This window comes from Drosophila santomea, chromosome 4, assembly GCF_016746245.2.
Source record: "Drosophila santomea strain STO CAGO 1482 chromosome 4, Prin_Dsan_1.1, whole genome shotgun sequence".
NCBI classification, from domain to species: Eukaryota; Metazoa; Arthropoda; class Insecta; order Diptera; family Drosophilidae; genus Drosophila; species Drosophila santomea.
The window spans coordinates 342,942-361,735 of NC_053020.2; the positions used below are offsets into that span (position 1 = coordinate 342,942).

General features: G+C 36.2%; 2 protein-coding genes across 11 annotated transcripts; one reads left to right on the plus strand and one right to left on the minus strand.

Moving 5' to 3' along the window:
* Window positions 1-11,776, minus strand: LOC120454823 (synaptotagmin-7). 8 transcript variants are annotated; one of them, XM_039640284.1, is made up of 9 exons: window positions 11,761-11,776; window positions 11,017-11,179; window positions 8,007-8,147; window positions 7,861-7,942; window positions 2,479-2,781; window positions 1,541-1,621; window positions 1,317-1,485; window positions 799-1,011; window positions 1-718 (listed from the first exon to the last, which is right to left on the minus strand). In XM_039640284.1, the coding sequence occupies exons 2-9, from the start codon at window positions 11,175-11,177 to the stop codon at window positions 618-620; spliced, it is 1,251 nt and encodes a 416-aa protein (XP_039496218.1). In that variant the 5' UTR covers window positions 11,178-11,179; window positions 11,761-11,776; the 3' UTR covers window positions 1-617. The 8 variants fall into 8 exon arrangements, with proteins under 8 accessions (XP_039496218.1, XP_039496220.1, XP_039496213.1 ...); XM_039640279.2 differs by having other exon boundaries at window positions 2-718; window positions 11,706-11,768; XM_039640281.2 differs by lacking the exon at window positions 11,761-11,776 and adding an exon at window positions 11,717-11,737 and having other exon boundaries at window positions 2-718.
* A 707-nt stretch (window positions 11,777-12,483) lies between these two features.
* On the plus strand, window positions 12,484-15,105 carry LOC120454824 (UV excision repair protein RAD23 homolog A). 3 transcript variants are annotated; one of them, XM_039640289.2, is made up of 5 exons: window positions 12,484-12,650; window positions 12,796-13,435; window positions 14,368-14,462; window positions 14,524-14,838; window positions 14,895-15,105. In XM_039640289.2, exons 1-5 carry the CDS (start codon window positions 12,585-12,587, stop codon window positions 15,003-15,005), a joined length of 1,227 nt encoding a protein of 408 aa, XP_039496223.1. In that variant the 5' UTR covers window positions 12,484-12,584; the 3' UTR covers window positions 15,006-15,105. The 3 variants fall into 3 exon arrangements, with proteins under 3 accessions (XP_039496223.1, XP_039496222.1, XP_039496224.1); XM_039640288.2 differs by having other exon boundaries at window positions 12,486-12,650; window positions 14,515-14,838; XM_039640290.1 differs by lacking the exon at window positions 12,484-12,650 and having other exon boundaries at window positions 12,798-12,939; window positions 12,995-13,435; window positions 14,515-14,838.
* The last annotated feature ends 3,689 nt before the right edge of the window (window positions 15,106-18,794 follow it).

Consider the following 18,794-nt stretch of genomic DNA (forward strand, 5'->3'; position numbering starts at 1 on the left):
TTTATTAGGATTGAAATATGATTAAGAAATTGATTAGTTTCTCAAGATTGAGAATGACACTCAGGAAAATACATTTTAAATAATTTGAAAGAAAGAACTCGAAAATTGTATTTGGTCATGTTTTTGAATGGTTTGTCCTTAATGCCTTAATAAAATAAAGTGATGGACAACAGTATTTTTTAACTTTAAAGACTTTTCCATCGAAAAGTGGTACTTCTTTGTGGTACCTCCGTTTTTTAACAGGATTTTTTGAACGAATTTACAATTGTTTATAATATTTGTATAATATTAATGTCCCTAAAAAACATGTATATATATGTTTTCTAAGGACAAAATATATATATATATAAGTACGTATAAAACTATTGCTCTTATCAAAACAAATACTTCATTATATTTGTATAGCTATTTTGTAAAGGTAAAATTTTTGTAAACAATAAACATTAATTTGTGCAGATTTAAATTATTTTCGTCTTTATACATTAATTTGGTATGATTATGATATTGCTATAAAAGCAACTTTAAATAAACTAATGTATGTACATCCATTAATGTACGGTGTTCTCCGATGTAGTCACTGGTGTTAATTATATGTTATTAAGGAATTCGTATTAAAGTTACTCAGGTTTTAAGCGATGCCATTGTACTACAGTTTGTCTGGGCTTTGAGATCATGTCTTGCCAATGTTTAGTTTCCGATGCTCCAGAACCGTTTTTCCCTAGTAATTGCATACAAAAATATTGATTTAAGTAAAGAATCGTTACAATTGAGCTGTAGATATTTCATTTTCATTTTTACCAGCTAATAATATTCGTCCTATTAACTCGTTCCTTCCAATGTTATCAAAATCCATCACCATAACATCCAAGGAACATTCTCTTATTTTTTCCCATGGTACGTTAAAACTAAACGATTCATTAAATACTGGATTTAATGTACACGTAAATATAGGCGTTTTTCTTTTTTCTACCCTTTTATCTCCAAACTGAAGCCAAACCTTTACGTAAGGATCTATAAGTAAAAGAATATAACATTGGCATTTTTGGTGGAAAGTCTTTAAACAAATCAACAAACACATTGGTGTTAAGCTTAAATCACTAAGTCACATTTTGGCTGAACAACAAAATCTGCAGTAATTGTCCAATCATAATGAATCAAAACGTAATTTAATAGCGCAGTGAATCTGGCCATGTGCTGTTCTGTTCTTTTACTCTAAGAGTAACGGATATAGTTATTCCATTCCTTAATTAAGTAAAAACATACGTAACACAAATATTAAAAATGATCTTATGTCAAAAACTAGTGCTCTTGCTTACCAGATTTTCCGTTGATATCTTTTGCCTTTAAATTTCTCGCTTTAATTAATGTTAAAGTCAAAATTGAGTTCGACGGGTGATAGCAAAGAGAGGAGAGAAGTTCTCCGCATTTATCCTTTGCAGGGGGCTTTAATGCCTTCCAAAAACTCTGTTTTCCAGCAAAGTCAACCTTATTAAATACACAACATAAACTTTAAGAAATACGTCTTAGATTATTTATTTACCTGACATAAAGGAAGAAATACTTCCCCTATGGAGTCATCTCTTGAGAACCGATCGTAATCAAAAACATGTAAGTGTAAAACCTACACCATTTGGAATTGTCCATATAAAAATATAATAATATTTAAATTGTGATTGAAATTTCATTTAAAACTTGAAAATAGTTCAAATTTATAAGTGTACCTTGGATTCTGATACCCTCGCAAAAGATTTAAAATTTCCATCAGAAGATTACAGCGCCTTGAATCACGTTACCGACCGAATTTACATATTTTTAGTCAAAATCGCTAGGCGAATCGAAATAGTTATATCAGTCCCTCGTGCTTAAGATCACCAAGTGTTCGATTGTTTAATTATAAATTGGTAATTAAAAATAGTAATTTTATTCTGTATATAACCCAATAATAACGAAGGGTATATACAAAACAAACAATGTAAATTTTTTGTTATAGTTTATGGGTTGCTTGAATGGATGCTACATATCGTTTTTCGTCCCAAATCGACCTTTCTTAAATACAACTTGCAATAAAAAGTGATTTAAACTAAAAGACTAGTTTTTTTCGAATTAGTATATCTATATCGATTCGTCTAGGGAGATGGTCTAAAATACATTTACGCTTTAGGGATCTTACAACCCTCATAGAATAATGAACCAAATTTCACTTCAAATAAGAATTTGTATAGTAATATTATAAATTATTATTGCATAGTATATACTTTTATATTCGTAACTTTAAAAAATAGTCGTAAAACAGTTCCAAGCATTTGTAAAGTATAAATATCAAAATTTCTCCTCAAGTTTTAAAAACTTGTACTTGTAAATATAAGAATAGATGAATGCAAACTTGTAATTTAATAAACTTTTAAGTCCAAATGGCTGAAAATTTCTTCTTTTGCTTATAAGAATTCTTAATAGAATCTGTTCTAACTCGTTACTTACACGTGATTGAAGTTTTTGAATGGGAAAACCCTCAAAATAAAATGTTTCGTTCCACCGTGGATTTAGGGTTCGCCGTTTTATTTTTGTTTCCAATCTATGCTTTTTGTCTGGTAATAGCGTTACACGAACATATGGGTCGGAAGTACCGCTCAAATCCTTTGCTGGAAGCTCTTTTCCTTGAAGAACTTTTAAAATTAATGTTGTATTTTGGAAATCGTACTCCAAGGAGAAATGAATTTGCCCAACATTTTCACTTGGATCGGTACTATCCAAATACATGTCTGTCATTGAGATACTTTTATTCTAGAAATTTTAAAGAAGGTAGGTAATTATTAGTACATCAAACAAATTATCAAAAACCTTCTCTAATCACCAAAAACAAAAAAAAGGGAAACAAAAGGATTGAATACAAACGAACGACAAATAATAAAAGTTCTGGAGGCCGTAGATGTGGTGGACATGCGCACACATCCAACCTAGGATGTCGGACGAACTTTAGGTGATATTACAAGTAAGTTAGAGTTGCTTCAGACAACTATGATAGCTCCATCTCCTCCGTGTCAAGCAAACCGATTTTTGATTATAAGGGCCACTAATAAATTGTAACTATTATTTACATTTCTAACTATCCCTTCATGAGTTTACCCCTGATCGTCTATTGTTTAAGGGAAAGGTCAAAGTGGAAATTGCCTGGAAAATTAACAAAACACCGCGGTAAACTAGCCCCGCAATCGGTTATCTAATACTGTGAAATAATTGGTAACTTTGAAGGACGGCAATTAAGTAGGCAAGCAGTTCAAACGGCATCTTTCGTGGGGCCTACGCGGTACGGGTATTATCTCTTTTTTGGTTCTTAATATTGTTTACATAGGTTTTTCGTCCTGCAGATCAAAACCGAATGTCCTTGGCGTGATACACTCCCAGCAAGTAGGTCCTTGTAGGTCCTCCAGTATGTACGCATTATTGTCAAAAGCCTCGACCACCTTCGCTTTCAGGACTTTACCTATGTCTCCAATGTCTTCGCCATTTCACCATGGCCCGACTTTGGGTCTAATGTCTACACCCTATCAGCCTGTGCGTCAAACTCTGCGGAATCCACAGCTTCCGTTCAGCATCTTTCATTATATCATTCAGGTTCAGATTCCCGCTGCGCTTGAAGATGGGTCCGTTCTCAACATTGAAATCCGGTAAGTGCTTCTTATTGGTCTCGTCTTCTTGCACTAACTCTAGAAAATCTTCTGCAGCATGTTCGGTCGTCTCAAACGCCAAAAAACTTTGTTAGATCCGAGAGGACTTCCTCGACGAATCGGGAAAGGTTATCGGCGACATCGTTCTAGCTTCCCTTGCGATGTTCGATTCTGAAGTGGTATCCTTGCAGCTGGATCGACCATCTGGCGAGTCGTCCCGACAGCTCCTTATGCCGTATACAGAATATGCCGAGGTCGCAGGAAATGCTTGGCGTGAATGGAGAGCTCGTCACTGACTGGAGTGACTGGGGGCGTGTCCCCCTCCGTAACTTTTTCGTAACAGCGGAGCATGTTGCACCGAATGCCCCCACGGAGGAGTCCCATCGGCCCTCGATATTTTTGAGATCAATGCTTGTGTCGCTGTGTTGAAGAGCAAACATTTGCTTGACATGGACGGCATCGATGGCACTATCAGCAAAGCAGTCTAACGCGTCAAACCTTAGCAAGTGCTGGAAGTGTCCACGAGTTGTGGCCCTGCTCAAGGGACCCAAAAAGGATAAATGCGACCCAGCGTCATACCGCGGCATTTGCTTGCTGCCGGTATTTGGCAAAGAGCTTGAAGCCATAATGGTGGATCGGTTGGGAGAAATTCTTTTGGAAGTCTGCAGATGGCAAATAGGATTTTACAAAGAACGTTGTGTGGAGGATATGGCAGAGCTTCTTCTTAGGTTGAAGCGCAGTTATCCGAAGTAGTTTTGGATTTGTTCCAGTAACCAGGGCCTGTCCGCAGTGATCCATCAGAGGACCACACATTTGGAATCTAATGATAAATGTACTGCTCAGACGCCTTGAGTCGTATTGTGCTCTGAGTGCTCTGCTGCTTCTCGTCGAGGGAAATTCCCGATTCGTGCTCGATGAAGAAGAAGCGCAACTGATGTCTATCATTAAAACGTCGGTGTGACCGTTTCCACCAGCAAGACGGTGATAATGCTGCGTATATAATGCGTAGACCTAGAGGTGCGCTAACTCGCACGCCTTCGGTAAGATTCTCTGAAGCAAATATACCATATGTCCCCAGCTGTTAGTAACTTGGCATCACAGTGAGCGAGAGTTTAGGTTTTCTCAGCCATATCGAATCTTTTCGACAGCGAATGACTGGGGTCGTTGAAGCATTGGCGCGTGTGTTTCTAGCTGGGTATTTAGTCTTCGAGCCAGCCGGACCATATATGCTGCACTCATGGTGCCCGGTGCACTATTCAGTGCCTCGGTATGATAGGTAGTTCCTAGGCCTAGGAACTCCTTCTTGAAAGGCGATTCACTGGAGGATTTGCAGCGCGTTCTGTATTTTGACCCATGAAATTTTGGTAATTTCGGTACCACGGGTTAAGTAGGCTTTTCAAGAGTCAGCTACCGAGCATCCAAATTAAATCGATATTTTCTCGATATTAAACCATTGCCCAATGGCAACAATTTTGTATATTTCATCCTCAACCACCGTTTGCTATGCTGGAGACATGGCATAGGGTCGATCCTTGAAAAATATATATTTTTCGACTAGCTCGATTGAATGCTTTTCCACTCTAGGCACTCCTATGCCATCCCGTTCAAAAGTATAAAACCCCTTGTCCATCTCTTTTAGGTCAGCGTAGTACTTAATTTGCGTGGCATACAATTTTGCTGTTTCCTCCATCAACATTGGCACGGATTTTTTACAACCGCTGGTGCTAGTTCAAACCCTCGCCAGAAATCGATCCCAAAGTACGCAGATTTTTCAGACGCCGTTCTTATTACCCAGAAGTAAGGCTGGACCGCGGCACCTAGTGCTTTCACGATAACACTGGCTCCCGTGTGCAAGCCGGTGCGTAGAATCGTCACTTCTGCGAAGGGTCGAGGATCCCCAGAACCGATGCGCTTTGTGGCAGCCGTCGTCGTTTAGATATCCTGATCCTGAAACTGTCCGTCGCTGTTCAAACCTTCCTAGAAACTAGACGCATGCCGCTCACGTGATGTGAAGATTCGATTTCAATCTTTTAAATAGCGTTGCATCCATTCTTCCGCTAGAAAAAATCCTATCTTAGACTTTCCACTATCATGGGAATCCCACGAACATGGGTTCTTGACTCGGCTAACCGTTTGCCGCGCACTCGGGGAACTTCATAGACACCGTTTCAGGTCATCTAAAGCGATAGCACAACAGCCGCCTTACCACGCAGGCCTCCAGGACCCCAGAGTTTCAACATACTTTCGATGCGTTTCCAGGTCTGGCGCGGATCTATGCGTTGACATACATCACCATCTCGGGTCGTCCTGAACCTCTGCGGACCTGCGGTCTTCGGTCCTCCCACTGCTCTCAACAACCGGGGAGTCCAGGACTGGTGACCGATGCCGCTACCTCTACCCCTCTCTGGTTGGTAAGGCTTTGAGCCTGTGCCTGGCGATCCAGGTCCTTTGGCAGCGACCATTGGTTTTTTTGAGTTGGCCTCAATACCTCGATCAGCATCCTCATTATGCCAAGGAAACCGTTTCGGATCTTGTCCCTAAACACATCGCCAACTCCAGACTCCTACGATGCGCCGTAGGTGTCCGCCGATTGGGCAAATGCTGCGTTTACCGCCGATTCCGCTGCTGTGCCGGTTTGGATTTCCAGTTCCTTTGAACCTCTTAATCCTGAGTCTAACTCATTTTCTCGCCTTTTATACCCGTTACTCGCAAAGTATAAGGGTATACTAGATTCCTTGAAAAGTATGTAACAGGCAAAAGGATGAATCCTTTATCAGGATCAAAAGCCGAATCCATCTGGCCATGTCCGTCCGTCTGTCCGTATGAACGTCGAGATCTTAGGAACCGTAAAATCTTGAATGTTGACATTAAGTATGCAGCTTCCAGAGACGTAGACGCACAGTTTCCAAATATTTCCAACGCCCACCCTAACGCTCACAAACCGCCCAAAACTGTCACGCCTAAACATTACAAAAATGTTTTGAAATTTTGTCATTTTTGTATTAGACTAGTCAATTTCTATCGATTTACCAAAAAATACTTTGCCACGCCACTCAAACCACCCAAATCAGATTGGAAACACAAAATTTTGATAAATATGAAATCCAAAGTGGACAAATACTGTTTGCCGTTCTAAAATAAATATCAATGACATAAAAATCATTACCTTTCTTGGTAAAATTAATTTTTTTGTTATTATTATTATTTGCTACAAATATATCTATTTAAAAAATTATAAGTGTATTTTAAAAGATTCTGTTAAATATAATATAAACTTATTTTGAAATATGCATCTAAAAAATCTACGTTACGCATGCCAAAGATTTAAAGAAAAAGCGCTTTCGATTTCCTCGACTAAAAGACAACCGTTTATTTTACTAGTGAGAAATTTCAACATTTTTCTTGGATAAAGCAGAAATGGCAAAAAAAAAAAAGGAAAGTGGTAAAGGAAAAAAAACAACATTTTTAAAAAGTGTGGGAGTGACGGCACTGAGCGGTTTCTGGGCGTTTAAGATGTGTATACAAATTTTTTTAAGTATAAATTAAATATAAAATTAAAAATATATTTAAATAAAAATTGCCATTTCAAATGATAAAATGAAAATTTTCAAAAAGTGCGCGTTACAATTTTTGGGCTTGTGAGAGGGGCGTAGAAATCTAATTTTTAACGAACTAGTATATATATACTAGGATATATAGTATATATATCCATTTCTTTACGAGTATGAAGTTTTTTGTTTTCGACGCCGGTTTAGTGGCCTAAAAACTAGGCCTAATACAAAAACTAATTTTACACGAGTTGTTTAAAATAAACCACAACTCACTTATTTGTCTACCTAGTTTGTCCATTTTAGCCAAATCAGATCCTAATTGACAACAGTGGACAGGGACCAACATGTCAAGGTTCTAATAGGGCTGGTTGCCCAGGCTTGATTGACGGAACATACATAGAAAGGTATAGGCGGAATGTGGTAGCTTAAAATGAAAATACCTCAGTTTTACAACTTAGGGGCCGCGTCGATATAGTCATGTCCGTCTGTCCACCTGTAGACATTGTTTTTTATTTAAAACTACTTGTCGATACAAATAAGTATATATGAAAAATATTTACTGTCCTATTTCTATACAGCCTATGAAATGGGAATTTGATTGTTTTCGATTTGTAGGTTCAAAACAAAAAAGTTAATGTACTTACTGCAGAATCTTTTGTAGTCCCATCTCCAGAATTTGCAACCGAAGAAACGCTTTGTGGTTTTGTTTGAGATGCTCCCGAAACACTTTTAACGTTAAACCAGTTTATAAATTTTGATTCTTTGCCTGAAGGCATACTTGCATACATACCCAATCAAAGGAGTTCTAAGACTTAAAAATCCATTTAGTTTTCGGTTAATATTGTTTTGCAGAGGAGTTGTGATAGCTTGTGTCACCGGCACTTGCGGTTTTGTAGGTGGATTACCGGAGTCCACAATATCCTGAGCAGCCCTGAAAATTCGCATTAAAAAAATATATTAATGGTTTTATGTTTCTGTCCATTTTTTTTACGTTTATGAATTTTCCTATGTAATTACAACGAAAAGCATAAGCTATCGGCTAGCGTTGGTGCTCTTAAATACGCTAACATTTTCAATTCGTGTCTGGCTGTCAAAAAGGGTCTAAGTACGTTTTGCGCGAAATACAGATTTTATGTTACATAGTCTTAGCAGTAGGGTCTAGTGATGGGGAACAAGTTGTGTTTTAGTTGGGCATAAAACTTGTCAATATATACCCGATATTCGAACTTCTCTAAATTATTTTTTGTTAACTCTTTCGTATATATACATATATATGAAACAGGTAGAAGGAGCCTATAAAGTATATATATTTTTAGAGACGATAACTAGCCGAGTCGATCTGGCAATGTCTGTCCATCTTAGAAGGCATAGTTGTTGGTATAAAACTACTTAAGTCCCCTTTACCTTTTAATTATGGGACAACCACAGGCCATTTCCCTCTGTCCTCCGTCCGTCTGGTTTGTATGCATATTAGTATGTGGGTTTTGATGCTAACTGCATGAAACTCTCGCAAAAGTCTTCTTTCAATCGCATATTTATATATGTCGATACGAAATAGAGCCGACCACAATAGTATATAGCTGGATGGATTACAAAAAAAAATTAATTAAAAAACAAATGTACCTTCCTTGTTTTCAATCATATTATTCGGCAAACGTCAGCTTTTCGTCAATATACTATTTTGGTTTTAGTTTAATCAAAATTAGATTACTAAAATGATCTGCTAATTAATGAAACAAAATTGTTTTTTTTACTTGTTATTCGTAGATTAAACGGGTATACTAAATTAGTTGAAAAGTATGTAACAGGTAGAAGGAAGCGTTTTTGACCAAATAAAGTATATTTATAACCAAGTCAATCTGACCATGTCCGGATGTTTGTCCAAATAAACGCTCTGATCTCGAAATCTATAAAAAACTAGAGAGATTTAGCGAGCAGATTACAGATACATAGACGCAGTGTAATATTGTTTATCTATGTATTTAATTTATTCTTTGTCTTTCCAATTTTTATAGGTATGCCGAAAATATCCTAGCCAAGCCAAATTTAACGTCCTTAAATCGTCCAAAACTGCCACGCCCGCACTTTTGAAAAATGTTTTGATATCAATTCGTTTGGCTGTGCATTGCCCATATATATTATCCACGACAAATTTTCCGCCCAGAACATTTTTAAAAAATGTTTTGATATTTTTTGATTTTTGTATTAGTCTTGTAAAATTCTATTGATATAACAAAAAACTTTGCCAAAAAAAACTACCACGCCTACAATTTATGTTTATTTTTTTTTCATATTATGTTCATATTTTTAGTCTTGTAATTTTTTATCGATTTGATAAAAAACAAGCGAGAACGCTATACTCGAGTTTCGCGACTATCTGATACCCGTTACTCAGCTAGTGAAAGTGCGAAGGAGGCTCTTCAGAACTAACATTTTTTTGCGGCAAATCGATAGAAATTTACAACACCAATACAAAAATGGAAAAATATTAAAACATTTTTCAAAAGTGTGGGCGTGGCAGTTTTGGGCGGTTTGTGGGCGTTAGAGTGGGCGTGGCAGCATGATTCGTCAAACTTGCGCTGCGTCTATGTCCCTGGAGTCTGTATGCTTAATCTCAACTTTCTAGCTTTTGTAGTTCCTGAGATCTCGACGTTCATACGGACAGACAGACGGACGGACAGACGGACATGGCCAAATCGACTCGGCTATTGATCCTGATGAAGAATATATATACTTTATATGGTCGGAAACGCTTCCTTCTGCCTGTTACATACTTTTCAACGAATCTAGTATACCCTTTTACTTTACGAGTAACGGGTATAAAAAAGGGGAACTTACGAAAAGGAAATGACGAAGAGCATATAATAGAAGCGCTAAGCTTTTTGGTCGTTTCCGTTTAATTTTGAATAGTCAAGATCGCCATTATTTTAAGCCTAATGGAGGTTATCACATTTTTATTTGTAGTTGGCAAATAGGTAGCATTATTAATAATATTTATAAATATTTAATTTCAAGTTAATCATGCGTTCTCTGTTTTCTGTTTTGTTGTTTTCTTTTTTTTATTAATACAGTTAAATGTATATTTTCTATAAATTGCAGATGTTTGACTTTCCTCTACCAGGTTAAATACTAATACGGAAATTTATAGACTAACTGTATTTAAATTAAGTATTATATATCATCTATAATATATATCATTGTACCGGGACTGTGTTATATTCTTTGGGAACACTACCTCTACTTTAGTTTGAATACACTCAATAGACATTTTCCTAATAATTAATATGGAAAATTAAACGTATTGTAATATATAAATAATCTGGCTCAAAAAAATGCAGACTTGTAAGGAATGCATCCAAAAGCCTTTCAGGGAATGCATCTAGAAGCATTTCAGGGTATGCTTACAGAAGCCTTTCTCTGAGTGTTTACAGATGCGTTGCAAGGAAAGTATAAAAGAGCGCCTCACACCCGGCAAAATGGCTTAGTAATTTTACTACATGTTGAACCAATTTCACTCGACAAAGAAGTACGACGGAATGTGTTCCAGAATAATTCCACTTCCGACTGGGCTACCATCCGGACCTATGCAATATAGATATCGAAAAAATGGAACTCATAATGAATATTTTCCCTGCTTTAATTTTAGAGCAATATATTATTATATTATATTGGTCTTTGGCTATTGGGTATGAACTGAACAGCAAATTTACCGATGACAAATATATATATATATTTATGTGGTAAAATACCGAACAGCAAATAAAATGTATGCAAAGATACAAAACAAACTTTATACATACCGAAGACTATAACTACTAGATTCCTCGTCTTCATTTGGTTCAATAAACTGTAACTGGGATCTTTTATGCCTCCACCACAAGTATCCTCCAGCCAGAAAAAGAGCTATTGCAATAATTAAGCCCAACATAGCCAGGCAAGCTATAAGAACTATGCTTGCCATTTCTGTAATGGTAAGAAATTATAGTCATTTTTTAAATCAAGAAAATTCTCATGTTAATTCAGGAGAAAGAAACGAAGAAATCGATTACGTAAGATATAGTAGAACAGTAAAAGTAGAAAAAGTAACATCCTAAAACTAAGGCGTATAATAATATATAATAACAACACCCATCTTATTTAAGGCCAAAGACATATTTTATACCACAGTAATGATTAAGTCATACTTTAAATTGTTCAAAATAGATTTTTTCTTTTTAATGGCTTTCTATTTAATGCAGTACACATTGTTTTATGTTTAACTAATGTAAAACTCGAAAACTTGGTCCAAAATGATTTGCGTAATTCGTTTGCACAAAGTTTGCAGCTGCCGGAGTGCTCAAATGAGTAATGAGCAGAGCAAACTAATACAACTTTCAGGAAAATAGTTTAAGTACTCTCTATTAAAACACCGTCTTGCTAGAGTGCGTGTTGTTATTACAAATTTATCTGTTTTCTTTAAATTTAATAGAAGGCAATCACTCTGATTTACTATAAAACTACTTTATTCTTAAAACAATATGTCGTATAAGTTAATATCGAGCTACTTATGCCAATGAAAACACGTCGAATACATATTTTTATAAGAGCTCGTTTGCATGAAAAGCTCGACTCTTTGCGCATGACATTTAAAAATACTAGTGTACATAGGTAAGAGATATAATGCGGAGTACTTTTAAACTTTCAACGTTTTTCTAAATTTAATTATGGCTCAGTTAGCTTACCAGTTATGGAGTTGTCCAATTCATTAGGAAATCCAGAAACTGGACTAAGGTGGAAACAATCTAAAGTATGGTTCTCAAAAGAGTTTGGAATACCTTTCAAAACTTACTTGAAAAATGTTTCGAAATATGTCCTTCCCCCATAAAATATATTTCTTGGCAAAACCCGATATGCCACGCACACTCTAATGCCCAGAAATATCATCAAAAAATTTTAATTCAGATCGTAAGCAATAGACAAACGCCGACAAATGGTGCCCGTGAGCTATTTGGGAAACAGTCGCTATCCCTTTTACAAATATTCCTCGCTCTATATTTAGCTGAGATTGCAAAATATTTTAAAATATGTATATTTCATGTCAACCTGTTGTTTTCAAAAAGTTAATTGACTAGTTCCACCAAATAAATACAGTAAATAATGCCTGATTATCTCGCTGCATTGCCATCAGCATGTGTGAATATGTTGTAAGAACTATTTGACAGTGTGGATCGTTCTGCGATTTGGTATCTTTAAGCAGGATGGTATAATTTTTTAAACAAAGTGCGGTCATTCTGATGACAAATCGTTTTGTCAAGCGTTTTTTGGGAAGCGCGAGTCAGCTTGTGCATATGTATATTAAATACAGTTTTGGTTTTGTCTAATATACAAGATGATTATTACAATAAAAAATCTTCAACAGCAAACTTTTACTATAGAGTTTGCCCCGGAAAAAACGGTATGTGTTTTATATAGGCATATACAAATATAATGAAATATATGAACATACATGTAATTATTGCAATATAAATATGTGTGTATATACAATTATTTGCTACAAATAATTTGTGATATCATAATAAGCTGAGATTCTTTTTAACAAGGTTTTGGAACTCAAGAAGAAAATATTCGACGAGCGCGGTCCGGAGTACGTCGCCGAAAAACAAAAACTGATTTATGCTGGCGTCATATTGACGGATGACCGTACTGTTGGTTCATACAATGTTGATGAAAAAAAGTTCATTGTGGTAATGTTGACACGCGATTCATCTAGTTCAAATCCTAATCAGCTTTGTGTAAAAGAAAGTGACAAATTGACTAGCACTGACGATTTAAAGGATTCAATGCCCCGCGAAGAATCCAACCATAGTAATTCCCCCCCTGTCACCAGAAATTCAGAAGAGTCAATTTTATTAAGTGAAACCACACCTATATCTACTGACAACTTGATTGGCGAGTTGGCCCAGGCTTCCTTACAATCGCGCGCTGAATCTAATTTGCTTATGGGTGACGAATACAACCAAACTGTCCTATCAATGGTGGAAATGGGTTACCCACGAGAGCAGGTGGAACGTGCGATGGCTGCTAGCTATAACAACCCGGAAAGAGCCGTTGAATATCTCATTAATGGCATACCTGCAGAGGAAGGTACTATTGACAATGACGTCAATGAGTCAACGAATCCTAACGGACCACAAACTGGGTCGGCATCCTCTGTCGAGCGTCCATCAGAATCAAATTCAGGTAACATCAAAATCAGTAGCAAATTAAAAAAAATAAGGGTGCACATATGTCACGGTCGCAGGTTCAACAAACATCATTTGTGATATCAACTTAATGAAGTGATATAAATAATACTATTTTGCTTGCTATATGGCACATACAAGCTTAAACATAAATCATAAAAGAGTTATCTTAGTACTGGAAATATAAGTAGTAACTTAGTTTACAGTATAATTTACATACATACATACAGCTGTGTTCATTAAAAAAGCAGTGCATGAGAAACTAAGAAGTATTAAGGTATTTTTGTAAAGGACTTTATATTAATTATTTTTGTAAAATACACTTTAAAAAAAAATCCCGTTAGCTTTTCAAGTTATCCATATTATCTTTACTTTCTTGAGTAAATTCACAATTGTTCATTGTAATAGGAGTGTCTGCATTTTTCCAGCGAAGAGACCCGAAATAATCACAGAGGATTGAGGTTCGTTTCAGCAAGGTAATTCCTTCTGCATCTGCTAGGGACATTACGTTTGAGTTGAATATGGAAATCTATTACTATTCGACAACGACTACTGTATGAAAAAATAAGTGCCAGGAGCCCACAAAAGGTGCCCCCCCTTAGTCAGTTGGACTTCGCCAAAACCCAATTAAACTGGTCAGTCTCCAAACACTGCTGTTTCAGTGAACATCAGAGTTTAGACCTTTTATGTTGTTTTTTTCCATATTTTCAAAACTATTGAAAAAAGTAAATCATTTTTTGAATTGTTTAAAATTAAATACCATTAAAAATGTAAATCATAGTTTAAACTCGCACTGCTATTTCAATGAACACAGATGTACACCAACATGTACACATGAATCGGTAGCCACCGAATTTTTGTTACAATTATCTTCAAGGACAGGGCATAACTATATGTTTTTAGTTAATTAATTAAAAATTACCTTTTCAGACCCCTTTGAATTTTTACGTAGTCAGCCACAGTTTCTTCAAATGCGTTCTTTAATATATCAAAACCCCCACCTTTTGCATGCGGTATTGCAGCAGGTAAGTACAATAATAATTGCATGACCCGTAGAATAACTATTTTTACGAATAGATTGGTCAGACGAACCCAGCCCTTTTACAACTTATTTCGGAGAACCAGGATGCGTTTCTTAATATGCTAAATCAACCGATTGAACGCGAATCAGAGTCAAGCGCAACAGTACCCCGCGTTTCGAGTGCGCGAACTCATTCAACTCTGGCTAATGTTAACAACCTGTTTTCGTCAGATTTAGAAGCCGCTTCAGCCGAAAGATCAACAGTGGCTACAAGTGCAGCACAACAAAGTGGTAGCGCAGCGGAAAACGAAGATTTGGAACAACCTTTAGGAGTTTCAACCATTCGTCTAAATCGCCAAGATCAGGACGCAATAGAACGGGTATAAGACTGAATAATTATATATTGACTGTCGAAATACACAATATTTTTCTATAGCTTAAAGCCCTAGGATTTCCAGAGACCCTTGTACTGCAAGCGTACTTCGCTTGTGAAAAGAACGAGGAACTAGCAGCTAATTTTTTGCTTTCTTCAAGCTTCGATGACTAAGATGAACAAATGTAAGAAGTTATAAATATAAAATACACCGGAAGCGTTACAATTAATGTTAGATGTTTTAAAATTAAATGTAAAATGTCAAACATAAAAATAGTGTATATTCTTTTAATATCCTCGACAAGGTTATATGCTTATTATTTAGTTAAAAATCACAGCCAAGGGTAAAATTCAAGCACAACTTCCTTTTCCTTAGAAATTGGCGTCTCGGCGCATCTGTACCAAGCCAAGGTGGGCGGGCTGTTTTGCTGTTTTGAATTAATTTCGTAAAAATCAAACCAAAGAGATCTCTATATATTTATTTTACTCGTCTTAACTAGTTTTTGTTGTATGGACACATACAGTTGTGAAAAATAAAATAGCAACACACAACAAAGGTTTGAATAACTTCCCTACCTACATATTAGGGTTTAAAAGGAGCTGAAATACCTTTTTAGAAAGCGTAAACCATTAACTTTTCAGGAAATGAACACTAATTAAAACTACGCTCATTCCACTAATTTAATATTTGGTAGTTTAAACCTTATTACCAAAAACAGTTCCTTAACGTTTTGGCATGGAGTTAACCAGGTGCAGGCATCGTTTTATAAATATTTTGCTAAGGGAATCCTTAATTATAGCCGAATTATAAAGTATTCGTTATTAGTTGGCTTAGAAGCTAAAACTGCCTTTTTAATATCCGACCAATAATTTTCGATGGAGTAATCGTCTGGGGACTGTGCAGGCCACTCCAAAACAGGAACAGATTTATTTTGGAACCAGTCCTTTCCTGCTTGTGTGCTTGGGACCCTAGTCTTGTTGGAAGACCCATTTTAGCGGCATATCGTCTTAGGCTAAGGGCAGCGTCACCGTCTTCAAAATATCCGCATACATATGTTGATCCATTATGGCTTTTATCCAATGTGTTGCCCCAACTCAATAGCACGACAAACAAGCCCCTACTGTTATACTGGATCCTCCTTGTTTAATTGTTTCTACTGTGTAGATTGGTTTTGGTGTTCTTAGGGCGCCTTACATGCGATAAAGATCCATTGCCACCACAACCTTGCTCTCATCTGAACATTTAATGTTGCTCAATTTTTCGCATGGCCAATTTAAATATTAAGGCGAACTTAATGAGCTGGCGATGTGTCTCCCATTTAAAAAAAAAAGATTTTCCTTAGACTACAGGCTTTTAAACCATGTTTTCTGAGCGGATATGTTGAGCTCCTTTTTCAGTTCGGTAGCAGCTTTAAATGGATCCTTCTTGTTCTCGCGCACTACTGTTTTGGCGTGATGGGATCCCATTGATGGTTTTCTCCCACGTCTTGCGGACTTCTCATTGCGGATGATTGCAATACGTATAATTTTTTTCCAGCATTGAAGGATTCAACCAATATATATGTATGATTTTTCTTCGGTATTCAAAATAGGAATACAAATGTCAAGTTTTTGATCCTAAAAATTATGCGTATATGTACATACATACATATATGCATGCATTCTTGATCAAGAGCCAAGTCAATCGAATAAGCTTATCTGAAACCCAACTTTCCATCCTCGCTCTCTCACTAGCCTTAGTAACAGGTATCTAATAATATGGAAACGATATCTCTTGTATTGTTCATTAAATTATTGTTTGTTAAATTTGAAAATGTTAGAAAAAACATTATATTTTTCATATATATATATACAGTAGAATCCGGTTATAACGACTCCGCTTATAGCGTCAGTCCGGTAATTGCGATGGAAACTCGATGGCTTGGTTGGTCCCCATACAAAGTTATATGAAAGGACCTCTGGTTAGTACATCTCATCTTTTAGCGACAAGCCGCTTATATCCAAAAAAAAAATACAGCAAAATAATTGTACTTTTCACCGAATCGTTTACCTCGACAGTTTTTTCGATCATTACATATGTACATGTACAGTAAACTTTGAAACTAAAACTATAGTCGAGTTCCCCGACTATCAGGTAGTGGAAGTGCGAACGAGAAATAAAAGCATTTTTCAAAAGGTTGGACGTGGCAGCTTTGGGTTGTATGTGGATGTGGCAAAAATTTTGTTGGTGAATCGATCGAAATTTACAACACTAATAAATGTGTTTGGCAAATCGGTAAAAAACTTACAAAACTAACAAAGAAATGAAATATATCCATAAATGTTTTTAAAATTGTGCGTGGCAAACAATTTATTTGTCTGGTAATTTATTTTTTGGGCGGTTTATGGGCGTGGCTACATTTGGAAACAAACTTGCACTTTTCTGGAAACTTAACTTAACTTAACTTAATCTCAACATTATAGCTTGTTTAGTTTCTGAGATCGAGGCGTTTATACTGGAAGACGGACATGACCAGTTCTACTCGCCCATTGATCTCGATCAAGAATATATATACTTTATATGGTCGCAAACGCTTCTTTCTGCCTGTTACATACTTTACAACGAAGTAACGGATATAAAAATAGAAGCGAATACTCTCTTAAAATAGGGGTTATTATTATTTTGGTAAGTGATTGACTTTTATTTTCTGACAGCTCTGTTATAAAAGATTAAAAAATTAATACATAATTGACTTCGAAATCCGACTTCGATCTGTTTTAAATGGAATTGAATCAAAGAATCATTCTTATCCGACTATATTGCAACACATTGTGCTTAACACATTCGATTATATATAGTATGCATAATTGCGTCATCTTATTTTAAATTAGTTTTTTTTATAAAACTTTTGGCGACCGGCTACCAGCAACACGAAAGCAATGACTCAGCTTCAACGGTAGTGTCGATAATAAAAATCGCGTAATGAGAGGATAAGGGCAGAAGCTTCACACTCTAGTGCGGATAGTGGTGCGTGCCAAGTATTACCGTGCATTTTGAAGCATGATAAATAAAGATTATTGATGAACATATATCCGAAATAGACCCCAACGTGTTGATTTCTACGACAGCGAGGTATTGCATAAGCAAATCGTGGAACACCCCTTCCCAACAGCGCAACTCTACTGTATCGCAACCAGCGCAGTCACTTAGAAAAAGGACATAAGCCCAACGTCAGCCTATATACCCAATTCTTGACCTTCGTCGGAATAAACAAAAAATAAATGGAACTTAATCCAGACTCTCTCATTTGCTTTCTGGGTTTTGTACGACTTCTATTAAACAAATTTATGACTCAAATCGTGTCGTTTCATAGATATTGTTAAGGAATCAGTTAAATTTTTATTTTATTTTATAAGTTTGGTTGATAAAAAATGTTTTCGTACAATGAGTACATCAAATTATTAATTGGAGAGTCGTATTTTTATTGAACACATTTATATATTTTTATATTTAAGATAAAAGCCATGAAAAACTGTGATCCAAGAACGTTTCGATCTAACTTTCTTGCATCAGCGTTGCGTGGGTAGTTATTGTCGGTTGAAACTTAGGTAATTGTCGATCGATACCAATCCATCTTGTCTTAGAGAAGATTTATTGGTACGGAAAAATATATATATTGATAATTTGCTGCGATAGCGATAAACGTACATATAAGTAAAAAGGGCCTGCATTGCTACGATATAGGGATTTACCAACTTATTGAATTATTGGAACTAATACAACCACGAACTAATACTTACAATGACTTCATTCCTAATCTTATAATTGAAGATAATTGAGACTATTCCTTACGTTCATTTATTACGCAACTGAACAGGCAAATACAACTTAGATAGAAGGGTCAGGAAGGAGCGAATCGAAATAATGAAAAAATGGATTAACGGATTCCTTTGCTAAAGACACGCACCCTTTTTCGCGGATTC